This window comes from Nyctereutes procyonoides, unplaced genomic scaffold, assembly GCF_905146905.1.
Source record: "Nyctereutes procyonoides isolate TBG_1078 unplaced genomic scaffold, NYPRO_anot_genome, whole genome shotgun sequence".
NCBI classification, from domain to species: domain Eukaryota; kingdom Metazoa; phylum Chordata; class Mammalia; order Carnivora; family Canidae; genus Nyctereutes; species Nyctereutes procyonoides.
This window is the reverse complement of record NW_026575036.1, coordinates 6,144,632-6,168,761: the sequence shown is the minus strand read 5'-3', so window position 1 is coordinate 6,168,761 and position 24,130 is coordinate 6,144,632. Positions and strand designations below refer to the sequence as shown.

The 24,130-nt window shown below is 43.0% G+C and overlaps 1 protein-coding gene and 1 pseudogene across 1 annotated transcript; one reads left to right on the top strand and one right to left on the bottom strand.

The window, feature by feature from the left end:
- The first annotated feature begins 10,427 nt into the window (after window positions 1-10,427).
- Window positions 10,428-12,256, top strand: LOC129505483 (cationic amino acid transporter 3-like). The gene is given in 2 exon segments (XM_055318508.1): window positions 10,428-11,730; window positions 11,733-12,256. Coding segments are annotated over 2 exon segments (1,827 nt in total).
- A 3,846-nt stretch (window positions 12,257-16,102) lies between these two features.
- On the bottom strand, window positions 16,103-16,873 carry LOC129505549 (proline-rich protein 3-like; annotated as a pseudogene).
- Between the last annotated feature and the right edge of the window lie 7,257 nt (window positions 16,874-24,130).

Here is a 24,130-nt window from a genome sequence, read left to right as displayed (position 1 = left end):
CCTGCGCCTTTTGATGGGGTCATTAAGCCTGTTCACGTTCAGAGTTACTATTGACAGATATGAGTTTAGTGTCATCATGATATCTATTCAGTCCTTGTTTTTGTGGATTGTTCCACTGAACTTCTTCTTAAAGGCGAATTTTAAGAATCCCCTTAAAATTTCCTGCAGAGCTGGTTTGGAGGTCACATATTCTTTCAGTTCCTGCCTGTCTTGGAAGCTCTTTATCTCTCCTTCCATTTTGAATGAGAGCCTTGCTGGATAAAGTATTCTTGGTTGCATGTTCTTCTCATTTAGGACCCTGAATATATCCTGCCAGCCCTTTCAGGCCTGCCAGGTCTCTGTGGAGAGGTCTGCTGTTACCCTAATATTACTCCCCATGAAAGGCCAGGGATTTCTTGTCTCTTGCTGCTTTAAGGATCTTCTCTTTATCTTTGGAATTTGCAAGCTTAATTATTAGATGTCGAGGTGTTGAACGGTTTTTATTGATTTTAGGGGGAGATCGCTCTATTTCCTGGATCTGAATGCCTGTTTCCCTTCCCAGATTAGGAAGGTTTTCAGCTAGGATTTGTTCAAATACATATTCTGGCCCTCTGTCCTTTTCGGCGCCCTCGGGAACCCCAATTAAACGTAGGTTTTTCTTCCTCTGGCTGTCGTTTATTTCCCTTAATCTATCCTCATGGTCTTTTAATTGTTTGTCTCTTTTTTCCTTAGTTTCCCTCTTTGCCATCAACTTGTCTTCTATGTCACTCACTCGTTCTTCCACCTCGTTAACCCTCCTCGTTAGGTCTTCTAGTTTGGATTGCATCTCATTCAATTGTTTAATTTCTGCCTAATCAGCAGATCTAATTTAGATCTAATCAGATCTAAATTCTGCAGTCATGAAGTCTCTTGAGTCCTTTATGCTTTTTTTCTAGAGCCACCAGTAGCTATATAATTGTGCTTCTGAATTGCCTTTCTGACATTGAATTGTAATCCAGATTTTGTAACTCTGTGGGAGAGAGGACTGTTTCTGATTCTTTTTTTTGAGGTGAGGTTTTCCTTCTAGTCATTTTGCTCAGTGCAGTGTGGCCAAAAACAAGTTGTATTGGGAAAAGGAGAAAAAGAGAGGAGAGAAAGAAGGAAGAAAAGAGAAAAAGAAAAAAGGAAGAAAAAAAGAAAAAAGTAGAAGAAAAAGAGAAAGAAAAAGAAAGAAAGGAAAAAAGGGTGGGGGAAGCAAACAGAAATCAAAAAGAAAGAAAAAAAAAAAAACATGGGGACGTCTCTTCTGATTCTGTATACTTTAAGTCCCTTGACTTCCCCTGGAACTTGTCCGTCCAGTTGGTCTTCTGGGGGAGGGGCCTGTTGTGCTGATTTTCAGGTGTTAGCACTTGGGGGAGCAGTTCTGCCCCTTGCCTGGTGCAGGGCTCAGTGGGGGTTGTTTACCCCTTGAGGCCCCAGGAGATACAACCTCAGTGGTAGGGCCATCTCTGCAGCCCTGGAGTCAGCCCCTGCAGTAACTCCGGGGCTCTCGGTCTGCAGGGCCTGGAGGCTCCGGGGCGGGGCTGCTGATCTGCTCAGCTCGGGGCAGGAGCGTCCTCGCTGTCCTGGGCCCTCCCGGCCTCTGACTGCCCTGGGGGAGGCCGGATCCTGGGCTGTGTCCCGGCGCCCTGTGCTCCTGGGCCTGCGCTGTTGGATTCGTGCTCCTGCCCCGCAGCCCCCTCCTCACAGAGCCTCTTCCTCTGCCCAAGCTGCCTCCGAGCTCCTCCGCGTCCCGCCGTGCATGCTGCAGCCCTTTAGGGAGCTCGGCTGCGGGTGTGGCGTGCTCTCTCCGGGGCGCAGGTGTCTGTTAGTGTCCCAGGGAGCCCGAGGGCATCCCCGCCCTCCTGGGTCATGCTCCAACTCCCTGCGAGCCCCTTTCCGCCCCGGGAAGGTTGGTGCAGCTCCTGCTGCTCCGGGACGGGGCTCTCCTGTCCTGGGGACACTCGCCCAGGGCCTTAGCCCGGCTCCTCGCGGGGCCCCTCCCCCTTGGAGGCCTTTTCTTTCTTTATTTCTTCTTCCCCCCCCCCCCCCCCCCCCCCCCGTCTTCCTACCTTGATAGAAGCGTGAACTCTTCTCACTGTAGCATTCCAGCTGTTCTCTCTTTAAATCTCAGGCCGAATTCGTAAGTTTTCAGGATGATTCGAAGGTTATCTAGGTAGTTTGGTGGGGACAGGTGATTTGGGGACCCTACTCTTCCACCGTCTTGCCCCTCCCCGGTACCTAAATTTTCTAACGTAAAATTTGCCTTTTTATTCATTTACACTTAGTTTATATCTAATCTTTAATAGATTGAATCCAGTCTTTCTCACTTAGAAACTTGTTTGGCTTCTGCTTAAGGGACCAGCCAATTTCTCACTTTAGATCCAACCCAATGTACACAAAACCTATCTGCATAGCTATTTATAGACATAAAGGAAAAACAGGAGCAAATACAGACAACAATTCTTCTCTTTAAGAGCTTACAATATGAGGACATTCGTGAATACTTCCCTATCCTCCTGAAGGCAATGAAATCCTATTCTAGACACCATTCAATCAATTTATTCTTGTTCACTCTTCTCTTCCTCAGGCTAGCCCTAAACGTAGTTATTGCAGTTTGAGTATCATGTTATGTAGCCTGATGTCAAAGCATTAGGTGCCTTATTTTCAAAGTAAAGTAAAGTAGTGTAAGTAATAAAACTCTGTGTTGTCTTTTCAGCTGTCGTACATCAAGGGAGTGACACTGCAGCACATCATAAATGTCATAGATAATTCACTTTGTCTCAGCTGACTTGGGTTACTTGCTTTGTATTTTAACTTTGTTGTGGTGAAAGGGATTTGGACTTCAGTTCTTGTGTCAGAACTTTGACATTGCCAAACCACGCTGTAGAGCATGGGGGTAACTCCATGGCTGTGGCCAATTTACCTTTGTACGTAAGACTTCAGCTAAGAAGGAAAGGCAAGCTAAAATACCATCAGGCAGAAGTTCTGCTCCTTGGCTCCACCCTACCACCTACAACTCCTACTCTCTTTCCTAACTGGGTATCCTCTGAATATAAAGTTCTAGGCCAGTGAGACAGGATACTGGGGATTGAAGAGGGAGAGCAGGGGGGAAAAGGAGCATACTGGAGAAATCAGATATATATCCACAGATATGGCCAGAGAAGCTCTCAGAAGGAGAGTCATGTTGAACATGGTTTGGAAAGCGTGTTATAGGGGGAGTGGGATAGTCTGTGTGAGGGCTGATATTAATGTCAGCAAGATGTGAATGTGTTGGGGAGGAAGATCTGTCCTATTATTTAAGCAGGAGCCACAGAAAAGTTTAAGAGTAGGAGTAAGTAGTAGAAGAATAGTAAGAAGAAAGCCTCATAAATATAATCTTAGAAGACTGGATTTAATAGAGAACAGGGCACTGCAGGTCTGGGTGGGAATGTGTGTGTGTGTGTGAGAGAGACTTTGTGTGTGTGTGTGTGTGTCTTTTTAAAACTTGAGGAAAGTATCATTTTCCAGAAGTATAGAGAGCACACTTCAGTTATTTGCTGCAAAGTAGTGGTCAGGAAGAATGTGATTTGGGGCTTTATCCTGCTTCAAGGGCAGCACTGTCTGATGGCTGCTGGGTGAATCTGGGTGAGAGTTGAGAGGATCTCATTGTTCAGAGTTATCAACATTATGGACCAGGATCATGGACAGGGAGTATGGCAAGAGGCTGGCCCTGGATATGCAGTATTTGCAATCCGTGAACCTTCTAGATAGAAGTTTAGTGTGGACAAGGTGCTAAGTGTCTAAATGGCTTCATGCCAGCTACTTTGAACTGAGGGCTAGGTTAGTGATCCCCAAATATCTGAAACCAATGAGTTCAGTTGTAGCTTCTTACATTTATTCAAAATTTTTAATGCACTTTCCCTGAGTAAAGTCAGGTTCCAGGGGCTACTTTATCAATCCTCTTGTTTCTAAACATATTTGGCAGTTTTTTCCCTTTTGAAACTAAAATAGAAATTCAACCCTTTACCTTCTCTGTTGATAGCATGTTTGGAATACCCATTATTATCTCAGAAGTATGGAGTTTATAGAGAGCAGAAAACTGTAGGTCTTGTGTAAGTGTGTGTGTGTATGCGCACGCACTCACATGTCTGAGTCTTTAAGACTTGACGTAGGTGTCAAGTCCATATTCCTTAGTAACTTTAAAAAAATGATAGAGAGATCCAAAATTAAACAAAGAGGTCCATATTGTTGGATGATGTCCATTGATCTTTGTGCTTATTTCCATGGATAATTAATAAGTACTAACAATGCTGTAGGTGGGGTGAGCCAGAGCTAGTCACAGACATGGATCACAATGGAGAACACAAATGCCTATTTTTTATATTCTACTAGGTCAGGTCTCTGTTTGTCAACAACAACCAAGCTAGAATGATCAGTCTGATAGAGCTGAGCATTTTTTCAAGCATCACTCTTTTTTATTTCTGGAAAGGGGTTAATCATATTTTTTGTTGTTGTTCTTTTTTAAAGATTTCTTTATTTACTTGAGGGGGGAACAAGTGGAAGGGGCAGAGAGATAAGGAGAGAGAATGTCCAGTAGACTGCACACTGAGTGTGAAGCCTGTCTCAGGGCTCAATCTCAGGACCCTGAGATCATGACCTGAGCCCAAACCAAGAGTCCTATCGCCTGACAACACCACCCAGGCATCCCTAAGCATATTTTGGAGTGACTGCTGAGTTGACATCCTTGTCTGGGGTGATGAGAGTTGGTGGGGAGTGTGGAAATCAGAAGGAGGAGGTATATAGATTCTGGCCTGGTTTCTGGAAGCTATTAGACTGTACAGGAAGTTAAGTGACACATTCAGGACACCAGCAGACAGAAAGGGAAAATTCGTTTCAGCTGAGCATCAGGATGGGATGTAAGTGCTGGTGGGAAGGGGTGGAGGATTAGAGATGTGGATCAGTCAGGAAGGCTTAGGAAAGTCTTCTTAGATGTAGGGGGAAGGTTGTAGAATAGGGTTGACAAGAGCTAGAGGGTGAAGAAAGGAAGAAAAGGAGTGAGGAGGACATCCCTAGCAGGAGGGGTATTTACCCAGGCCAAAGGCTTGTCCCAGGAAGGTTAAGTCAGGATGTGAGGAGCTGAGTTAGGAAGGAAGTGATGGGCCTAAGAATAGGGGGAGAATTAGGGTAGGCCTCTGACTAGCTGATTCAGAGGGTCTGGGTTCAATATAAATTATTTGAATAATCATAGATTATTGCTCAAAGAAAGAGAACTTCTAAATAATGTGTTTGAGGGTGATATTTCTTTGTGTTGTTATAAGCTGGAATTGTGTAGGGTCCCTCAGGATTCCCAATCATGGGTTTGCTTTCTCTTCTCTAAGTTTGGTTGTTCATTTGTTTGTCCTGGCTGCTTCTGTTGGAGTCAGGAAATATGATTAGTTCTTTTGTTCTTTGGATTGTTTCTCTGGTATCTTCATCCTTTGTAGGCCCACTTTCCATTACCTTCAGTACAAATGTGAAGAGCACAGAGACCACCCTGCACAACACAGTTGAGGGAAACAGAAATTATGAAAAGCATTACTCCTCTCTGACCCTGCCATTCAGATGGTCCTCCTCTGGGATCCTACTCAGGGTCCATGAATGGACTTCTGAAGAGTGCATGGCATATTTTATTTGAGGTGACTAATCTCAGAGAAGTCTTTGATTCAACAAATGTCAAGAACCACTGTTGTGTCTTTGACAGATAGGGTTGATAGAGGGGGGTGGTTGGGGAATGGGCCGGATGAGTGATCGATATGAAGGAGGACACGTAGTATGATGAGCACTGAGTATTGTATAGACGTGATAAACCACTGAATTCTATTACTGAAACCAATGTTGCACTTTATGTTAACTAGCTAGAATTTAAATAAAAATTTGAAAAGAAAACAAGCTATAGTAATCACAACAGTGTGCTGCTTATGAGGAGGCTGGATGTTGTATGGAATTGTTGAATCACAATTATGTATTGTACACCTGAAAATAATATTACATTTTATATTAGCTAACTGGAATTTGAATTAAAAACCTAAAAAAATAGTATGATACTATCATAACAATAGACATATAGTTTAGTGGAATAAAATAGAAAATTCAGAAATAAACCACCTTGCATTCCTACCAGCCATGTCCCAGGGTTCCTTTTTCTCCACATCCTCACCAACATTTGTTGTTTCTTGTGTTGTTAATTTTAGCCACCATAACAGATATGAGGTGATAACTCATTCCTCCAGAAGGGAGTTGGGGGCAGGGCTGGGTGAAATAGATTATGGGCACTGAGTAATATATAGATAGAACTGTTGGAATCACTATATTGTGATTAATATAACACTGTATATTAACTTTACAGGATTTAAAATTAAAAACTTAATAAAACAATACAAATAAATAAATATACATAAATAGAACTTTGTTACACACCTTATCCTGATATTGCTTTTGTTACCTAGAATTGTTTCTGAGATCTACCTGTATTGCTACTTGTAAACCTACTTTATTATTTCTTTTTTTTACTTATTTTTTTACTTTATTATTTCTGACTGCTGTGTCAAATTTCATTATATACATATACCACATTTCCCTTATATATTCCTTTAGTAGCAGATGCTGGCATAACACCCTCTTCTTACCACAAACAGTCCTGTGATGAACGTGCTCACATGGGCTCCCTGTGGACTTGGGAGAGAGTTTCCTAGGGGTATGAACCTTGGAGAGATATTGGGGGGTGGGAGAGTGTGTGTGTTCTTAATTCCACTGGGCTTGTGCTTCAGGTTGGTGGCCCAGTGACACTCCCACCAGCGATGCATGGGAGAATTCTCACTGAATTCTCTCGCCGATCCAGGTGAGGGCCCTTGTGGACAAGAAGATTGAGGCTTAGAGAGAGTGAGTAAATTCCCCAAGTTCATGTCATCACACTGAAGATTCAGAGCTTACATACAAAATTTTTGATATAATGGTCATTGCTCTTAGCACTATCGTACCCAGCACTGCCTCCTCCAGAAATAAGATGAGGCATCTGTAGCAAAGATATTGTTATTATTGTTGTTGTTATTGTGTTTGAGCCTTGCATTTTTGATGCCTAGTGTAACTCAGTCAGCCTAGGACCCTTGCATGCTAAGCACCATGCTTATCAGGGTATCTAATTAGAATCTTTAGATTTTCAAGGCAATTTGTTGGAATAAAATTGTTTCCATTGTCTCACTAGGGCTCCCTAACAGGCACAAGGTTTAGTGGATGATATTGCAAGACTAGATATTTGTAAAGACTAATTAGTCTTCAAAGTTTAGGAATTTGGATCAGATTTCAATTCTACATACTAAGTAAATTATATTAAGTCCATATTGTTTGATAGGCACCAAGCTATATACTTTATGGGCTCATTTAACTTACTCCTCAGAACTACCCTCTGAAGTATCTACTTTTGGGAATAAAAATTCCCACTTGACTGTTGTGGAAACTAAAACCCCGAGAATTGAACTAATCTGTCCAGAGTCACTGGGTGTGAGATGAGTTGTGAATGAACCTGAACAATCTACTTGCAGATTAACTCTTGAGTACTAAACTGTGCTGCCTTTCTATGAGAAAGAATTTTTCACTCTTATCTTTGAAATTGAGGAAAATTTCTTGTCAGTTGGGTGGCTTAGAGCAGTCATTGAAAGTCCAGGGGTAGTGAACAAGAATCTCCAGAAGGAGAGGATCTGAAGTTTGAAAATGTCCCCAGGTGCCTCTGTTCCCCAAAGTGAGAACCTCTGCTTTAGGACATCCTACTGGAACATAAGGCCTGAGCATGTCTTCCAAAAGTAGGGATTCTAACTGGGGGTGGGCAGTTTGTTGCCAATAACCGGAGGTCACCTGATAGTTTTAAACAAGTGTCCTCCAAGGCAAACAATTCTTTATCACTTATGTGTGGCTTTTCCTGGAATGAATTATGGGCAAGATTTTATCAGTTTGTTTTCCATTTACACTTTTCATTTTAATTGCCTTCCATAAGGAAGGTGATACCATTTATATCTTTACCTGAGCCAGGTTTGTAAAGGTTGCTTGGCTACAAAGTATCTCAAAGTCAATTAGTTAGGAAATCTAGATTATGTGATTTTTCAGGTTTCTCTTCTCAGTTTTCACATTTGTTCTACAGATACTTATTGAACAGCCTGATGGAGGAGACAGGCAGCTGACCTAGACTTTGGATATATTAGGATCAATGGCACATGGGGAAAGCACAGGTGCTATGAGAGCACATAGGAAGGGCAGCATAAGGGTCGAGGGGGAGACTTCCTGGGGAAGCACCTTCTGAGCTGGGAACTGAAAGTAAAGTAGCGGTAGCTAAATGAAGGAACTATGAGGCCAGAGAAGAGGGTGAGTGTAGAATTTCCAGGTAGAGCAGGAACTGGGCAGCAAAGAGACTGGAGGAGTAAGCATAGGTCAGATTAGGAAGGAAGGAAGGATTGGGAAGGAAGGGGAATGGGGAACCACAGAAGGATCTGAAGCCTGGGAGTGGGTGAAGGACACCTCAATCCCATTTATAGTATAGAAAGGTTCCATGAGCTAAGAACTGAGCCTCCTTATCTATCTCATGGGCTTGTTGATAAATCATAACTTTGGAACTGGTGACTGGCAAATAAGGAGTCTTCATGGATTTGTAGACAAGAAGGCTGACCCATAACCCAAGGGGTCCTTTTTGATCATCTATAGAAAAAGACTTTTCAATTTTGACTTTCTTTTCTGTCTTTAAAAACATATGACATTTCTAAAAATTCTCTCAAAATCAAACCCTGAGTAGAGAGGTGAATGGGGGCTGCATGATTCTGTTTTCTTTGTTTTCCACTACTCAGTTCTGGGACATTGCTGTGAGTTGTTCATCCAAAACCTTATTCCCCTTGAGAGGGGGCCATTTGAAATGCAGCAGGGGAGGAGGGGAAAGAGGAACCAGAGGTGTGCTGTTTGTTCATTACAAAAATGTATTTGGCATATTGAGACCATAGTTTGAGCAAGTTAGAAATAATTCTTTGTGAAAAATTAGTACAGAATTATAAGTGAGGGTTTTAATAGAAGCTCACAGAGCAGGGCAGGGTCCTCAGGCCCCTGGCAGCTGACACCACAGATGGCACAGAGTGTGTATACAGCACAGCATGGCCAATGAGGAGACTGTAGAATTGTTTAGGTTGTGAGTTTCTGAGCTACATGACTCATTTCTTTTCTCCCTACCCATCACATTTTCATAATTGTTGACACAATTATAATGAATTTTTCCTTGATTGCTTTGGATAAGGTGTCTTAAATGTCAGATTTCACAGAATAGTCATTCTGGTTTTGTTCCCTTCCTAGACCTGGACCCTGGGTTAGATACTGCCCCCATTTCTCCAGGGTTTCCTTCCCAAACAGCCTGATCCTCTCCTTCTTGTAGGTGATAATGAAAGCCCTGCTCCTCTCTCCCTCCTCCTCTCTGTTCACAGCACCCCCATGGGCCTAGGTGGGTAAAGGTAAGGGGTGGACTGAAAACTCTTGGCCATCAGTACAACTGAATGGGTGAGGCAGAATGAGGAGAAAGGGGGCCAAGGTGCCATGTGACTTTAGCCAGCTGATTTTGAGGCTAGGGGTTTTGAGACCTGGGGACCAACATTTGCATTTTAAACTCAGATGATATATTTTTAAAATATTTTATATATTTATTCATGAGAGACACACGGAGAGAGGCAGAGACATAGGCAGAAGGAGAAGCAGGCTCCCTGTGGGGAGCCTGATGCAGGACTTGATCCTGGAACCCTAGGATCACACCCAGAGCTGAAGGGAGATGCTCAACCACTGAACCACCCAGGTCTCCCAAGCTCAGATTGATATTAAACAATCTGTCTGTAATTGCTCCAATGTCTTCTAGTCTGTGAATTAATGTGTTATTACTCATACTGAAGCACTACACACACATCCCACAAGAGAATTATTGCACAATATATTCATGTGTCCTGTTATATCATATAGCTTAATTAGTTCATGAAGCTACATGACTTAGATGAACCCAAATGACATTATGTTCCATATGGTGCATAATAAATCAGAATGTTGGGAGGTATTTGGCACATTTTCTGGGGGGATAGCAAGGTTGGTTTTTCAATAATGTCTTTTGTGTCAGCTTCTGTGACATTTGGGCTGCAATAGATGACTTGGGACTTCTCAGCTTTGGTTCATTGGTTGAACATCATTGTTCAGTAAATATTTGTTGTCTCCTTAGGCATTATGGAGAGATAGCACATACCAGAAGAAATGCAAAGCAGCAGAGTTGAAGCCTCAGTGATAGAACACAGCAGCCTCAACGTGACTCAGCTTAACTTTGCCCCAATGAAACTGATCTCAGATTCTAGGCTCCCTGGTCTTCCTCTAGCTCTCTGATCCTAGACACCTCTTCAATTCCAGCTGGAATGATGTGTCAAGTACTTCGCAGATTTGGTCAAAAACTGGTACGCAGATGTCTGCTGGAACAACCTGAGGGTGAGATTGCCCCTGACAGAAGCCTGAGTACTCTGGATTTAGTGGTCCTGGGGGTAGACCACACACTGAGTGCAGGTGTGTATGTGCTGGCTGGCGAGGTGGTCAGCAATCAAGCAGGACCATCTTTCATGATCTGCTTTTTGGTGGCTGGCCTAACTTCTGTGTTGGCCGGCCTGTGCTATGCAGAGATTAGTGCCCGGGTTCCCCATTATGGCTCTGCATATATCTACAGCTTTGTCACTACAGGTGAACTTGGGGCTTTCATAGTTGGCTGGAACCTCATCTTCTCCCTTGTTGCTGATGCAGCCATGGTGGTCCGGACATGGAACTTAGGTTTTGAATACCTGCGTGAGAACAGATTCTCTCAGGCCCTGCATGAAAGCATCTCACCACATGCTTCCAGTGTCCTTACAGAATATGTAGACTTCTTTGTTGTGGGCCTTGTGTTGTTCCTCATGGAACTGCCGACTCTGAGGATTAATCACTTTTTCCTGGTTAGCAAAGCAATCATACTTGTGAAAATTTTGATTCTCAGTTTTATCATCCTCTCTGGCTTCATAAAGGGGGACCTGCACAACTGGAAGCTCACAGAAGAGGACTACATAAAGGATGGACTCAATGACACCTCTAGCTTGGGTCCTCTGGGCTCTGGAGGATTTGTGCCTTTTGGCTTCCAGGGGATTCTCCGTGGATCAGCTACCTGTTTCTATGCTTTTACAGGTTTTGAAACTGTTGCTACCAGAGTCAGACAAATCCAGAGTCCCGAGCGTTCCATCACTATGAGCATTCTGATTTCACTGCTCATCTGCTTTTTAATGTATTTTGGTGTTGCTGCGGCACTTACACTTCTAATGCCTTACTATAAGGTTCAACTTGGGAACACTTTGCCTGAAGTATTTCTCCATATTGACTGGGCCCCTGCCTACTATGTCGTAACTTTTGGGTTTTTCTGTAGTCTTTCTGCACGCGTCTCGAGCTTTATGCTACCCATCAGTCTGGTGATACACAAGATGGCACAGGATGGCCTTCTCTTCTCTGTCTTTAGCAGCATTCATACTGGCAAATACACCCGCATCATGACCACTGTGATCTTTGGCGTTACTGTAGGAATCATGGTGTTCTTCTTTGGACTCGTTGATCTCTTGGATCTGTCATCAACTGGGTCCCTGATATCTTACTCCCTGGTGGCTTTTTGTGTTCTCTTCCTCAAGTATCAGCCTGAGAGGAGGATGAGGGAAATGAAGTACAGGTGCAGGATGAGAATGGACCTGCAGCAGAGAAGCTGACTCTACACCGAATATTTTTTCCAGGGAGCTCCACCCCTACTCCACTCTCTGGCCGGGTTGTCTCTGTTTGCTCCTCACTGCTTGTTCTGCTGCTGATTCTTCTCTGCCTGGTGCTGGCCCAGTGGCCACATTGGCTTTCTGGATATCCAGAGTGGATCACAGTGGTTGTGCTTCTCCTGGTGCTCATCACTGGGATCACTGGGGTCATCTTGAGACAGCCACAGAGCTCCCCTCCCTTTCACTTTAAGGTACCTGCTCTGCCTCTCCTCCAACTCCTGAGCATCTTTGTGAATGTTTGTCTTATGATGCAGATGACACCTGGCACCTGGGTCCGAGTTGGTATTTGGATGATGATTGGGTTTGCTATCTATTTTACTTATGGGATCAGCGCAGTCTGGTTGCATAACCCCCCTTCAGTTACGCCCCAAACAGTAGACTTTGAACTCGGCAGTGCCAGTACACATTTAGCTTGACATCATCGCACCTGAATACAGTGTGGTCCCCCTGCACAATAATGGGGCGTACTCTTACCATATGGAAAGGTAGGCCTTCTGTGGTATATTGGTGTGGAAATACTAATAGAGATCTCTATGTATTGTGGTGTGAAGGATGTGTTTTTGCTCTTTCTCTCTCTCTCTTTTTACCTTGTCTACTTTTCAATCATGTTCATAGTGTATAATGTCTTTAAAAATTATTATTAAAAGAAACTAGAAAAAGTGTTTTCTTTTTCTTTGGTTAATTATTCAGTATCAGGGTGGTGCATGATGGATCAGTTGGTAAAGCATATGACCTCATCTCAGGATGTTGAGTTTGAGCCCCACATTAGGTGTAGAGATTACTTTAAAAATATCCAGTAGCAGAATTACTGGATCATATGATAGTTCTTTTTTTTTTATTTTTGAGAAGCCTTCCTACTGTTTCCCATATTAGCTGTGCCAGTTGACTTTCACATCAACAGTGCATGATGACTCCTATTCTCCCATATTCTGGCCAACACTTGATTTTCTTGTCTTTTTGATTTTAGCCATTCTGACAGGCGTAAAGTGATATCTCACTGTAGTGTTAATTGACATTTCTCTGATGATTAGTGACGCTGAGTATTGTTTTATGTATCTGTTGGCCATCTGAATGTCTTTTTTTGAAAAATGTCTATTCAGGTCCTCTTATCATTTTTTAATTGGTATCTTTGGTATTTTTTCTGGGGAGGGATTGAGTTGTATAAGTTTGTAAAAGTATTTTGGGTATTAGCCCCTTATTGGATATATCATTTGCAAATATCTTCTACCATTCAGTAGGTTGCCTTTTTGTTTTGTTGATGTTTCCCTGCAAAAGCTCATAATTATAAAAAAAAACTTTTAGTTACATAATTCAAAATATGTATATACCCTTATGTTTATTCAATATTATTGACAATAGCCAAGATATGGAAGCAACCTAAGTGTCTATCGATAGATGAATGGAAAAAGAAGATGTGCTATATATAAAAATGGAACATTACTTAGCCATAAAAAAGAATGCAATCTTGCCATTTGTAACAATATAGATGGACCTAGTATGTATAATGATGAGGAATAAGTCAGTCAGAGAAAGACAAATTCTCTATGATTCCACTATTATGTGGAATTTAAGAAATAAAAACAAGCTAACAAACAAAGAAAAAAGAGAGACAAATAAAAAAATCCTGGACTCTTAAATACAGGAAACAAATTGGTGGTTGCCAAACTGGAGATGGGTAGGAGGATGGGTGATTTAGATGAGTACACTTCCCTTGATGCACACTGAGAAATGTATAGAATTGTTGAATCATTACCTCGTACACCTGGAGTAATATAATGATGATGTATATTAATTATACTTCAATAAAAAAATAAAACAAACTAAAAGAGGATAAAAAAAAAAGGAAGAAATATGGGCCCGCCTGTAAGGAGCTTATATCTTTTTTTAGGAGTTTATATTCGAATACAAGAAGTAAAGCATAGCTATAACACAAAGTGTACAGTGTTGTCATACATAATATATAAAGAAAGTATCTTGGGAATTCAGAGTGGAGAACGATTATTGGTGACTAGCACAATGATGAAGTTTTATTAGTGAAATCAGAGAAGACTTTGTAGAGGAATGGTATTTGAGTTGGCTCTCTCCAGGGAGAGATGGGGTTTTGCCAAATGTGGGCAATAGGGAGAGATTGTAGGCAGCGAGAATAGCACCATTAAAAGCACAGGAAGGGCAGCTTGGGTGGCTCAGCGGTTTAGCACTGCCTTCAGCCCAGGGCGTGATCCTGAAGACCCCGGATCAAGTCCCACGTTGGGCTCCATGGAGCCTGCTTCTCCCTCTGCCTGGTCTCTGCCTCTCTCTCTCTCTCTCTGATTAATAAATAAATAAAATCTTTTAAAAAAAAAAAAAGCACAGGAAAAAGAAACTGTTTCGAGCACACTGAGGAGGCTGTGTGGCCAGAGCCTTGGGTGTGTGAGGTGGCAACAGAGCATGCACAGGTGGATTGGGGCAGAACTTTCCTCTGAGCACAAAGCACTTTGGCTTTGAACCCACTGCTCATGCTGAAAAACGGTGGGGCTGGTTCTTCTATTTGGTGATATTGCATATTGGATTTTCAAATTTCTGTACCATTATCTGCTTTGGTTCACCTGCTCAGAAAGTGCACAGCTGAGAACCACATGTCCTGGGTTCTGGTCTTGTTTCCACCACTAACTAGACATGTGAGCTTGGACAAGCCCCTCAGTCCCTTCCATGCTCTGTTTCTTTATCTGTAATATGTGAGGTCAGAACTGATCATTTCTCAAGCTCTGTTTACCTAAAAAGTTCTAGGATTTCCCCCTGGTTCTTCTGGCCTGCTATTATCTCAACTTTGTCTCTCTACTACTTAGGATCTGAACCTGCATCCTTCCCACTTTCCCTACAACCCATTGTCGGAGTTGTAGAGGCACAATAAATAACACCTCATTTTGCCCTCCTATGTTTGGAACCAATTAATAATCAATACATAGAGACAGATGATTCGACAGTTAGCTTTAGATGTGCAGTCTATTTGGCTTGCTAGTCCTGCAGGACTAAATTAGATAGATTTACCCTCATCACAAGTAGTGCTGAGCACCGCCACCCTCCAACACAGGAAAGAGTCTGGCTTTATTTATTTATTTTTGTCTCCACTGCATTTATTATTACTATAAACAAAATGTTAAAAAGAAAAAAATTAATTCTTAGTTCTCCAACAGCTCTCATCCTTCCCTCTTGCCCACACAGCTCCTGACCCATTTCCGCAGTGCCAGTTCAAAACTGAACCTGTTCACCACCATTTTCACAGAACCACAGTGCCGGGGATGTAGGGTAGGTTAGACGATGGTGACAGTACTTTCCAGGTTCTACTCAAAGGTAGGCTAGGTGGAGATTCAAAAAATTCAGATGAAAGGGCTGGCGGCCTCATAATGAGGTACTCTAACTACAGTGGGCTGGAGAGGACATAGGATACCCCGTCAGAAGCTTTAGAGGACATCTCATGGGCTTGTGTCAAACCCAGAAAAACTGACACCAGGAATATGGGGAGACCAGGGAGGCAGCCTTGCAGAAGGTTTCACAACTCTTCCATGATGGGTGGTACGGAAAGTCTAGAGGGAACCAAGAGCCTCATTCATTAAATGAATGAGCTTTGTAAAGTCACATAGATGCCCCGGACACTGAGAAAAGCTAAGTATGAGGGGATGCACGGTTTCACAAAGCACAGGGATCATGTGCATCCCCACTAAAGCAGTGGGGATCATGCCACCAACACAGAAACTACAAAATCCAAAAGCATGCAGCATGGCCTTTCAGGGAGTAACTGCGCCAGTCATCTGTACTTGACTCTGGGGTCAACCTGGTGAGTTTCGTAGAATAGCTGGCAACCCTGGGGGTAGGGGCTGTCACATATAAAGGATTCAAAACAAGCAACTAGAAGAAGGGAACAGTAGGAAACTGCTCCAGGGGTCTCAGGAATTGAGGGCAGTACCAATAGCTGGGTGGACAGATGCACAAGAAACAACACTAGAGATGTTTCCTGTCCAGCAGTCAGTTGATGAGGGGGAAGAGGATCCAGGAGGCAGTTGAAGGGAGCAAAGATGGGGTCCTGAAGGCGAGTCTCTGAAGGATGGATCAGAAGAAAGCCCACATGCTGGGCTCTAGTGATGAGACACAACTCTGAGGAGGTTGGCAGATGGAGAGGGTGTCACTGACTGAGGGTGGTGGGTGGAACAGCCTCACGCTGGCTGTCACAGGGCCACAGGGGAATATATGGCCACTAGGTCAGAGGGCAGAGGGAAGGCACAGTCTCACAGAGGAGGCCCATTGACACCTGGGTGGTAGAAGGCACAGAGGTCCTCATATAGACAGTGGCCCTTTTTGGCAAAGTGTTGGCAGACAGAGCCGTTGGATTTGTCTTCCATAACTTGGGGGCCATCCTTGGGCTGGCAGGTATTTTTGATAAGAGACTAACTTTTAAGCCTTTGGGTCTTTCTCTGCTCTTTGTGAAAGGCTCCCCTGGAAGGACCCCATGGCCTGGTTCAGGAAAAGGAGTTTCAGTATTGGCCCCCACCAGCCATGACCATAAGGGCCACATCTGGGGCCTAGTCCTCCCTCAGCTGAGCCTCTGCCCCAGGAAGGAGGTGGGAGACTCAGCAGTGGTGGAATCATTGGACCCCTTGATTCTGGAGGAACTCTTAGAAGAGAGTCCTCATTCTTTTCTGTCTGGCTCTCTTTGCTCACCATCGTATTTGTGAGATTCGTCTACATTGCCTGTAGCAGGAGTTTTTTCATTTTCATTGCAGTGTAGTATCCCATTGCATGCACACACAACAACTTATTTACCCATTCTACTGATGGTGGACATGTGGATGGATTCCAGTTTGTGGCTGACCAGGGGTCACATGGCTTTCCATTGGCCATGGGGAGAGGGCCCAGAAGGCTGGGTGGTCTGATGGGACTCCATCCTTCAAGTCTCCAGTCTCTTCCCGCTCTGGCAGCCAGGGATGTTGCACTGGTGGCTGCTGCTGATGCTGCTGCTTCTTTCATTTAGGCATTGTGGTTGCGGCAATGGCTGCAGCAGGATTTTCGAGTCTGCTTCTATTCAATTTTCTTACGTGTGAGCAAGTGGGAATGCATATGTCCTTTGGGCCAGATGGCCTTGGATAAAAAACAAAATAAAAACAAAATAAAACAAAAAAACACCACTGGAAAGGGGCTTAGCTGGACATGCTCAGTGCTGTCTTCAACTCACTAGTCAAAGTCACAGTGAGAGAAGGGGTGGAGAGAGGCCAGGAATAGTACCCTACTCCGTGGTGCTCAATCCTCAGCAGATCTCACCTCACCTGGAGGGCTTGTGCAAACAGAATGGTGGGCCCCACCTCCAGTATTTGGAATTCAGGAGGAGTGGGTGGGGCCTAGAAATTGTCCTTCCAACATGTTCCCAGGTGATGCTGCTGCTGCTGCTCCAAGTACCACACATTGAAGCCCAAAGCTCCAGCTGAAGCCTCTTCACATAGAGATAAGTAGGGGAAACAAAGGTGCTTTTTTAAAGTTACCTTCATCTAATGAAACATTTAAATTAAAATACCATCATTAATCCTTCCACAGTGGGGGAAACATAATGAATCATTTCACAATGTATATGTACACTAAATCACCATGATGTACACTTTGTTTCTTTATTAAAGAGATTTTATTAATTTATTTGTGAGAGACACAGAGAGAGGCAGAGACATAGGCAGACGGTTAAGGAGGCTCCCTTTTGGGAGTCCGATGAAGAACTCGATCCCAGGACCTCGGGATCATGCCCTGAGCCAAAGGCAGATGCTCAACTGCTGAGCCACCCAGGTGTCCCCATGATATACACTTTAAAAATTAACAAGTCAGGAAACAACAAATGTTGGAGAGGATTTGGAGAAAGAGGAAAACTCTTGCACTGTTGGTCGGAATGCAGACTGGTACAGCCACTCTGGAAAACAGCATGGAGGTTCTTCAAGAAGTTAAAAATAGAGCTACCCTATGACACAGCAATTGCACTACTGGGTATTTACCCCAAAAATACTGATGTCGTGCAACGCCGGGACACTTGCAATATCCACAATAGCCAAACTGTGGAAGGAGCTGCAATGTCCTTTGACAGATGAATGGATAAAGAAGATGTAGTATATACACACAATAGAATATTACTCAGCTGTCAGAAAGGATGAATCTCCACCATTTGCTTCGATGTGAATGGAACTGGAGGGTATTATGCTAAGTGAAATAAGTCAATCGGAGAAGGACAATTATCATATGGTTTCACTCAAATGGGGAATATAAGTAATAGTGAAGGGGATTATAAAGGAAAGGAGGGGAACCGAGTGGGAAAAATTAGAGAGGAAGACAAACCATGAGAGACTCCTAACTCTGGGAAACAAACAAAGGGTTGCAGAAGGGGAGGTGGGTGAGGGGTTGGGGTAACCAGGTATGTCCTCGTATAAGGTCATCACTTGACTCTCTAATTATGAAATGTTGTGTGTCACAGAAATAACCAGATTTCTTTGACAACTGCATTATCGTGAACTTTCACCAGATCTTGAACCATGTCCACTTTTGAGTCTTCTATTATTCACATTTATTGTTTTAATGCTCTTGCAAAATGAGTTTCCTTTTCAAGGAGAGTCATTGAAAGGATTTTTGATAAATACAGGGTTTTTGATAAATACAGGTATATTAAAAGCAAACAAAACAAACAAAAAAACCCAAAAAACAAAAAACACAACCCAAAAAACTAAACGGAGTAAAATTTTCTGGACCTAATGGAAAACCTGCATTCAAAGACAAATAAGAATTAGTTACATTGGGGCTGAATGAATGGAGGGAGATGATTATAGTTTTTATTTATTTTTATTTTTTTAGCTAAAACTTATTTTATTTTATTTTTAATTTTCTTTTATTGAACTTCAATTTGCCATCATATAGTATAGCACCCAGTGTTCATCGCATCAAGTGCCCTCCTCAGTGCCTGTCACCCAGTTCCCCCCAACCCCCTGCCTACGTCCCCTTCCACAACCCTTTCTTCGTTTCCCAGAGTTAAGAGCCTCTCATGGTCTGTCTCCCTCTCTAATTTTTCCCACTCAGTCCCCCTCCTTTCCCTTATAATACCTTTCACTATTTCTTATATGATTATAGTTTTTATGACTCTTGTTTGAGGGCAGCCCAGGTGGCTCAGCGGTTTAGTGCCGCCTTCAGCCCAGTGCGTGGTCTTGGAGTCCTGGGATCGAGTCCCACATCAGGCTCCCTGCATGGAGCCTGCTTCTCCCTCTGCCTGTGTCTCTGCGTCTCTCTTTCTCTTTCTCTCTCTCTCTCTCTCTCTCTCTCTCTCTCTCTCTCTCTCTCACACAAATAAATAAATAAATCTTAAAAAAAAGAAACATTGCTGCTTTTCTAATGCTGGCTCTTCCAGTTTTGAGGAAACTTTCTCTTAAGGTATCTATGACTTACAGACACATGGTGAAATGTTGCCTCCTGAACAAATTGAAACATTTAACTTCACTTTTAATCTGAACCTCCAGAGTTCAGAAACTCTCTGTAATTTTTTTCTTTCATGACAATTGTAGATGTTTGTAGGTGCTCAGTAAGAATCTGTTCTCCTTGTAAGAGGACAACATTGGAAACATTGGTTACTTTGCCAAGGCTGTGACTGGGATTCACTTTTGAGAGACATGTATAGACTGAATTAGGACCAGACAACTTTAAGGAACTAAGGTTGAATCTGTAGAGCCCATAAAGCCCCTGGGAAATGCTGGCCAGATCCCTTGCTTAACAGCTCTCAGCAGCCTTACAAGGTGAGGTAAGAATGTCACTTCTTGGCAGGTGTAGGAAACCTCATAATATTTGGGGCACCTCAAGAGGACGACTTCACCCAAATCTATGGATATTGCAGGCAAGTCTGATGGCAAGTAGTTGGTTTGTATTCTGGCCTCCAGAGGCTATTAAAAAGTCCAAACAAGAGATTTCTTAAGAAAAGTTCCAGCAAAGCAAGTCTGACAGAACCTATAAGGTCAAACACTATTCTTCTGTAAATAATTAGGCCAATATTATTAAAATTGGACTTGTCTTCCAAATAAATTAGACTCTATATGGATTTCTTTGGAATTGAGGATGATTTTAAAGACAAAATTATGTTTCAATAACACACCTCTGTGGATGTTAAATTCTAGTTTCGATTAATTGTCTTTGAACATTTGTTGTTTGCCTAAGCTAGATAACTTGAGGAATACTTCAGAGAAATTGTCATAGTAACTCATATATAGACAATCTTTGTGCTTATAACTCTATGGAGATAATAACAGGACCTGATGGGCATATGATGACTTGAACAACTGAACAATGGGATGGACTCCTGGGCCACTATGTAATTCAACTCTCACCTTCACCAGTTCTATGAGGCTGAGAAATAAAACCTCCTTAATACCAGAGCTCACTCCACTTCATGAGGCTAACTGTGACTTGTGGAATTGGTGGATGGCCCCACTTTCCTTATGACTGGTTAAAGAATGCATTTGGGGACACCATTATCCCCAGAGAAGTCCTCCCCAACTTGCCAGTGATTCCTCATAATTAGGATAGTGTTAAGGTTAGACATCAAGCTAAGAGGGCTTCTGGACCCCTTAACCTAACCAATTTTATTTAAGTCTCTGTCACTTTTACCTCAGCAATCTATTAGGGTAGATAAGTCAGGAGGAGCTGAGGCCAGGTTGTCAGTGCCTATCAGGTTCTTCCTGGTGTCTGACCACCATGCCTCTTGCTGGGTCCAAATCCCACACCCTCACAGATGCTGCCCTTAAAACTTATCTTCTTATCTCTTGAAAGTTGGAATCATAGATAAAGAAGGTTGAGAGGAACAGAGTAAGTGGACATAACCTAGAAAGAAGGCAGGAATAACTGACTAGGTAGGAGATGTAGATGAGTTACAAGGATGGGAAAGAGGGAGAGCAACCCTTAGGCCCCCAGTCATTCCTGGATCCCTGCTCTAAGGCTGAAGACAACCCAGGCTGTGAGGAGAAGGCAGTTTGCCAGTATCCCAGCTGCCTCAGCCAGCTCTGTCATTACCAGGGTCTTCCTTTGACTACTTTCTTGCCTCCTCCTCCTGGCACAAGTTGGTAACAATCGTTTCTGTCTCTTGCATAGTAACCTGTTTGGAAAGACTTGGGAGTGGATAAAAGGAATCAGAGACTGGTACCTGGAGCTTTTATACCCACTAACCCTTTCCTGACTCTGCTTCCTATTGGGATAACACTTTTGAGTTGCTAGCTCAAGAGTAAGGTTGCCCTTCTCACAAAGGCCCTGCCCTCCTTGGTCACGCTGAGGTTACACCTCACACTGTTAAGAATATCTTACGTGGGGGATCCCTGGGTGGCGCAGCGGTTTGGCGCCTGCCTTTGGCCCAGGGCGCGATCCTGGAGACCCAGGTTCGAGTCCCACATCGGGCTCCCGGTGCATGGAGCCTGCTTCTCCCTCTGCCTGTGTCTCTGCCTCTCTCTCTCTCTCTGTGTCTATCATAAGTAAATAAAAAAAATTTTTAAAAAAAGAATATCTTACGTGGGTGACCATAATTTCCTCTAATGAATTTGTAGCCCTCACTTCTCTTCATCCTCCCCTCACCCCACTGGGAGCAGCTTCTCTGTAAGTGGTGTCCTGCACATGGGCGCAGACTGTACTTCTGCTTCAGGCAGAACCCTACCTCTCTGCTCCATAGTCCAGAATGGTACCCAGAGGATTCACACTGCTTGTTTTGAGAGATACTTGCTGCAGTAGGAAGAACTACACTCCTTCCTGCTCCGGGCACACACAACGCACACCTCTGATCCTCACAAATGGACAGGCACTTTGGAGAAGCGGGACCTATAGAGTCCCTGTGGTCAGAAAGCCAGGTTCTTATCCAAGCTGGGCCATCTTAACTCCTTTTCCCTGTTATTTCTTATCATAAGACCCTGTTTATTTCCTTTGAGTGTCCTTCAGGCACAGCACACTCTGTAATTATTTGAACATTTGTTTTCTTGCTTATTGTCTATTTCCCATGAGGAAAATCTCTATATTTGAATGAGAGAAAGAATGAACAACAATGAAAAATATATAAATACGGGAAAAAATCTACTGGTGGGATATACATTTTCTTTTTTTTTATTTATTTATGATAGTTACACACACAGAGAGAGAGAGAGAGAGAGGCAGAGACATAGGCAGAGGGAGAAGCAGGCTCCATGCACCGGGGGCCCGAAGTGGGATTCGATCCTGGGTCTCCTGGATCGCGCCCTGGGCCAAAGGCAGGCGCCAAACCGCTGTGCCACCCAGGGATCCCTGGATATACATTTTCTAATACTATGATCTATCTCTTAAAATATCGTGTCTAGGCCTATATTACCAGTAATATCCTTTGTCATATATGCCCCTATTCTACATCTCTACCCATGACCTCATTTGCCATAACTGTATACCACACATGAAAGTTACTTATCAATTCTTTAGGTCGGTGTTAAGCCCAATGGGGAGAATATAAAAATATACAGGGCCCAGATTCCCCACTCCAGAAGCTTATAGGAAAGTGAGGGAGAAAGGGAAGAATGGGGTAACCACACCTGAAGACGATGCACAGATAGACAGCCATGGGGAGACTGACATAAAGGAACAGAGGATATGTTATTTGCAAATATCTTCTCCCATTCTGTAGGTTGTCTTTTAGTTTTGTTGACTGTATCCTTTGCTGTGCAAAAGCTTCTTATCTTGATGAAGTCCCAATAGTTCATTTTTGCTTTTGTTTCTTTTGCTTTCGTGGATGTATCTTGCAAGAAGTTACTGTGGCCAAGTTCAAAAAGGGTGTTGCCTGTGTTCTCCTCTAGGATTTTGATGGAATCTTGTCTCACATTTAGATCTTTCATCCATTTTGAGTTTATCTTTGTGTATGGTGCAAGAGAGTGGTCTAGTTTCATTCTTCTGCATGTGGATGTCCAATTTTCCCAGCACCATTTATTGAAGAGACTGTCTTTCTTCCAGTGGATAGTCTTTCCTCCTTTGTCAAATATTAGTTGACCATAAAGTTCAGGGTCCACTTCTGGGTTCTCTATTCTGTTCCATTGATCTATGTGTCTGTGTTGGTGCCAGTACCACACTGTCTTGATGAACACAGTTTTGTAGTACAACCTGAAATCTGGCATTGTGATGCCCCCAACTATGGTTTTCTTTTTTAAAATTCCCCTGGCTATTCGGGGTCTTTTTTGATTCCACACAAATCTTAAAATAATTTGTTCTAAGTCTCTGAAGAAAGTCCATGGTATTTTGATAGGGATTGCATTGAACGTGTAAATTGCCCTGGGTAACATTGACATTTTCACAATATTAATTCTGCCAATCCATGAGCATGGAATCTTTTTCCATCTCTTTGTGCCTTCCTCAATTTCTTTCAGAAGTGTTCTGTAGTTTTTAGGGTATAGATCCTTTACCTCTTTGGTTAGGTTTATTCCTAGGTATCTTATGCTTTTGGGTGCAATTGTAAATGGGATTGACTCCTTAATTTCTCTTTCTTCAGTCTCATTGTTAGTGTATAGGAATGCCATTGATTTCTGGGCATTGATTTTGTATCCTGCCATGCTACCAAATTGCTGTATGAGTTCTAGCGATCTTGGGGTGGAGGCTTTTGGGTTTTCTAAGTAGAGTATCATGTCATCGGCGAAGAGGGAGAGTTTGACTTCTTCTTTGCCAATTTGAATGCCTTTAATGTCTTTTTGTTGTCTGATTGCTGAGGCTAGTTTCCAAAATCTATAAAGAACTTATTAAACTCAACACCAAAGAAACAAACAATCCAATCATGAAATGGGCAAAAGACATGAACAGAAATCTCACAGAGGAAGACATAGACATGGCCAACATGCACATGAGAAAATGCTCTGCATCACTTGCCATCAGGGAAATACAAATCAAAACCACAATGAGATACCACCTCACACCAGTGAGAATGGGGAAAATTAACAAGGCAGGAAACCACAAATGTTGGAGAGGATGCGGAGAAAAGGGAACCCTCTTACACTGTTGGTGGGAATGTGAACTGGTGCAGCCACTCTGGAAAACCGTGTGGAGGTTCCTCAAAGAGTTAAAAATAGACCTGCCCTACGACCCAGCAATTGCACTGTTAGGGATTTACCCCAAAGATTCAGATGCAATGAAACGCCGGGACACCTGCACCCCGATGTTTCTAGCAGTCATGTCCACAATAGCCAAACTGTGGAAGGAGCCTCGGTGTCCATCAAAAGATGAATGGATAAAGAAGATGTGGTTTATGTATACAATGGAATATTACT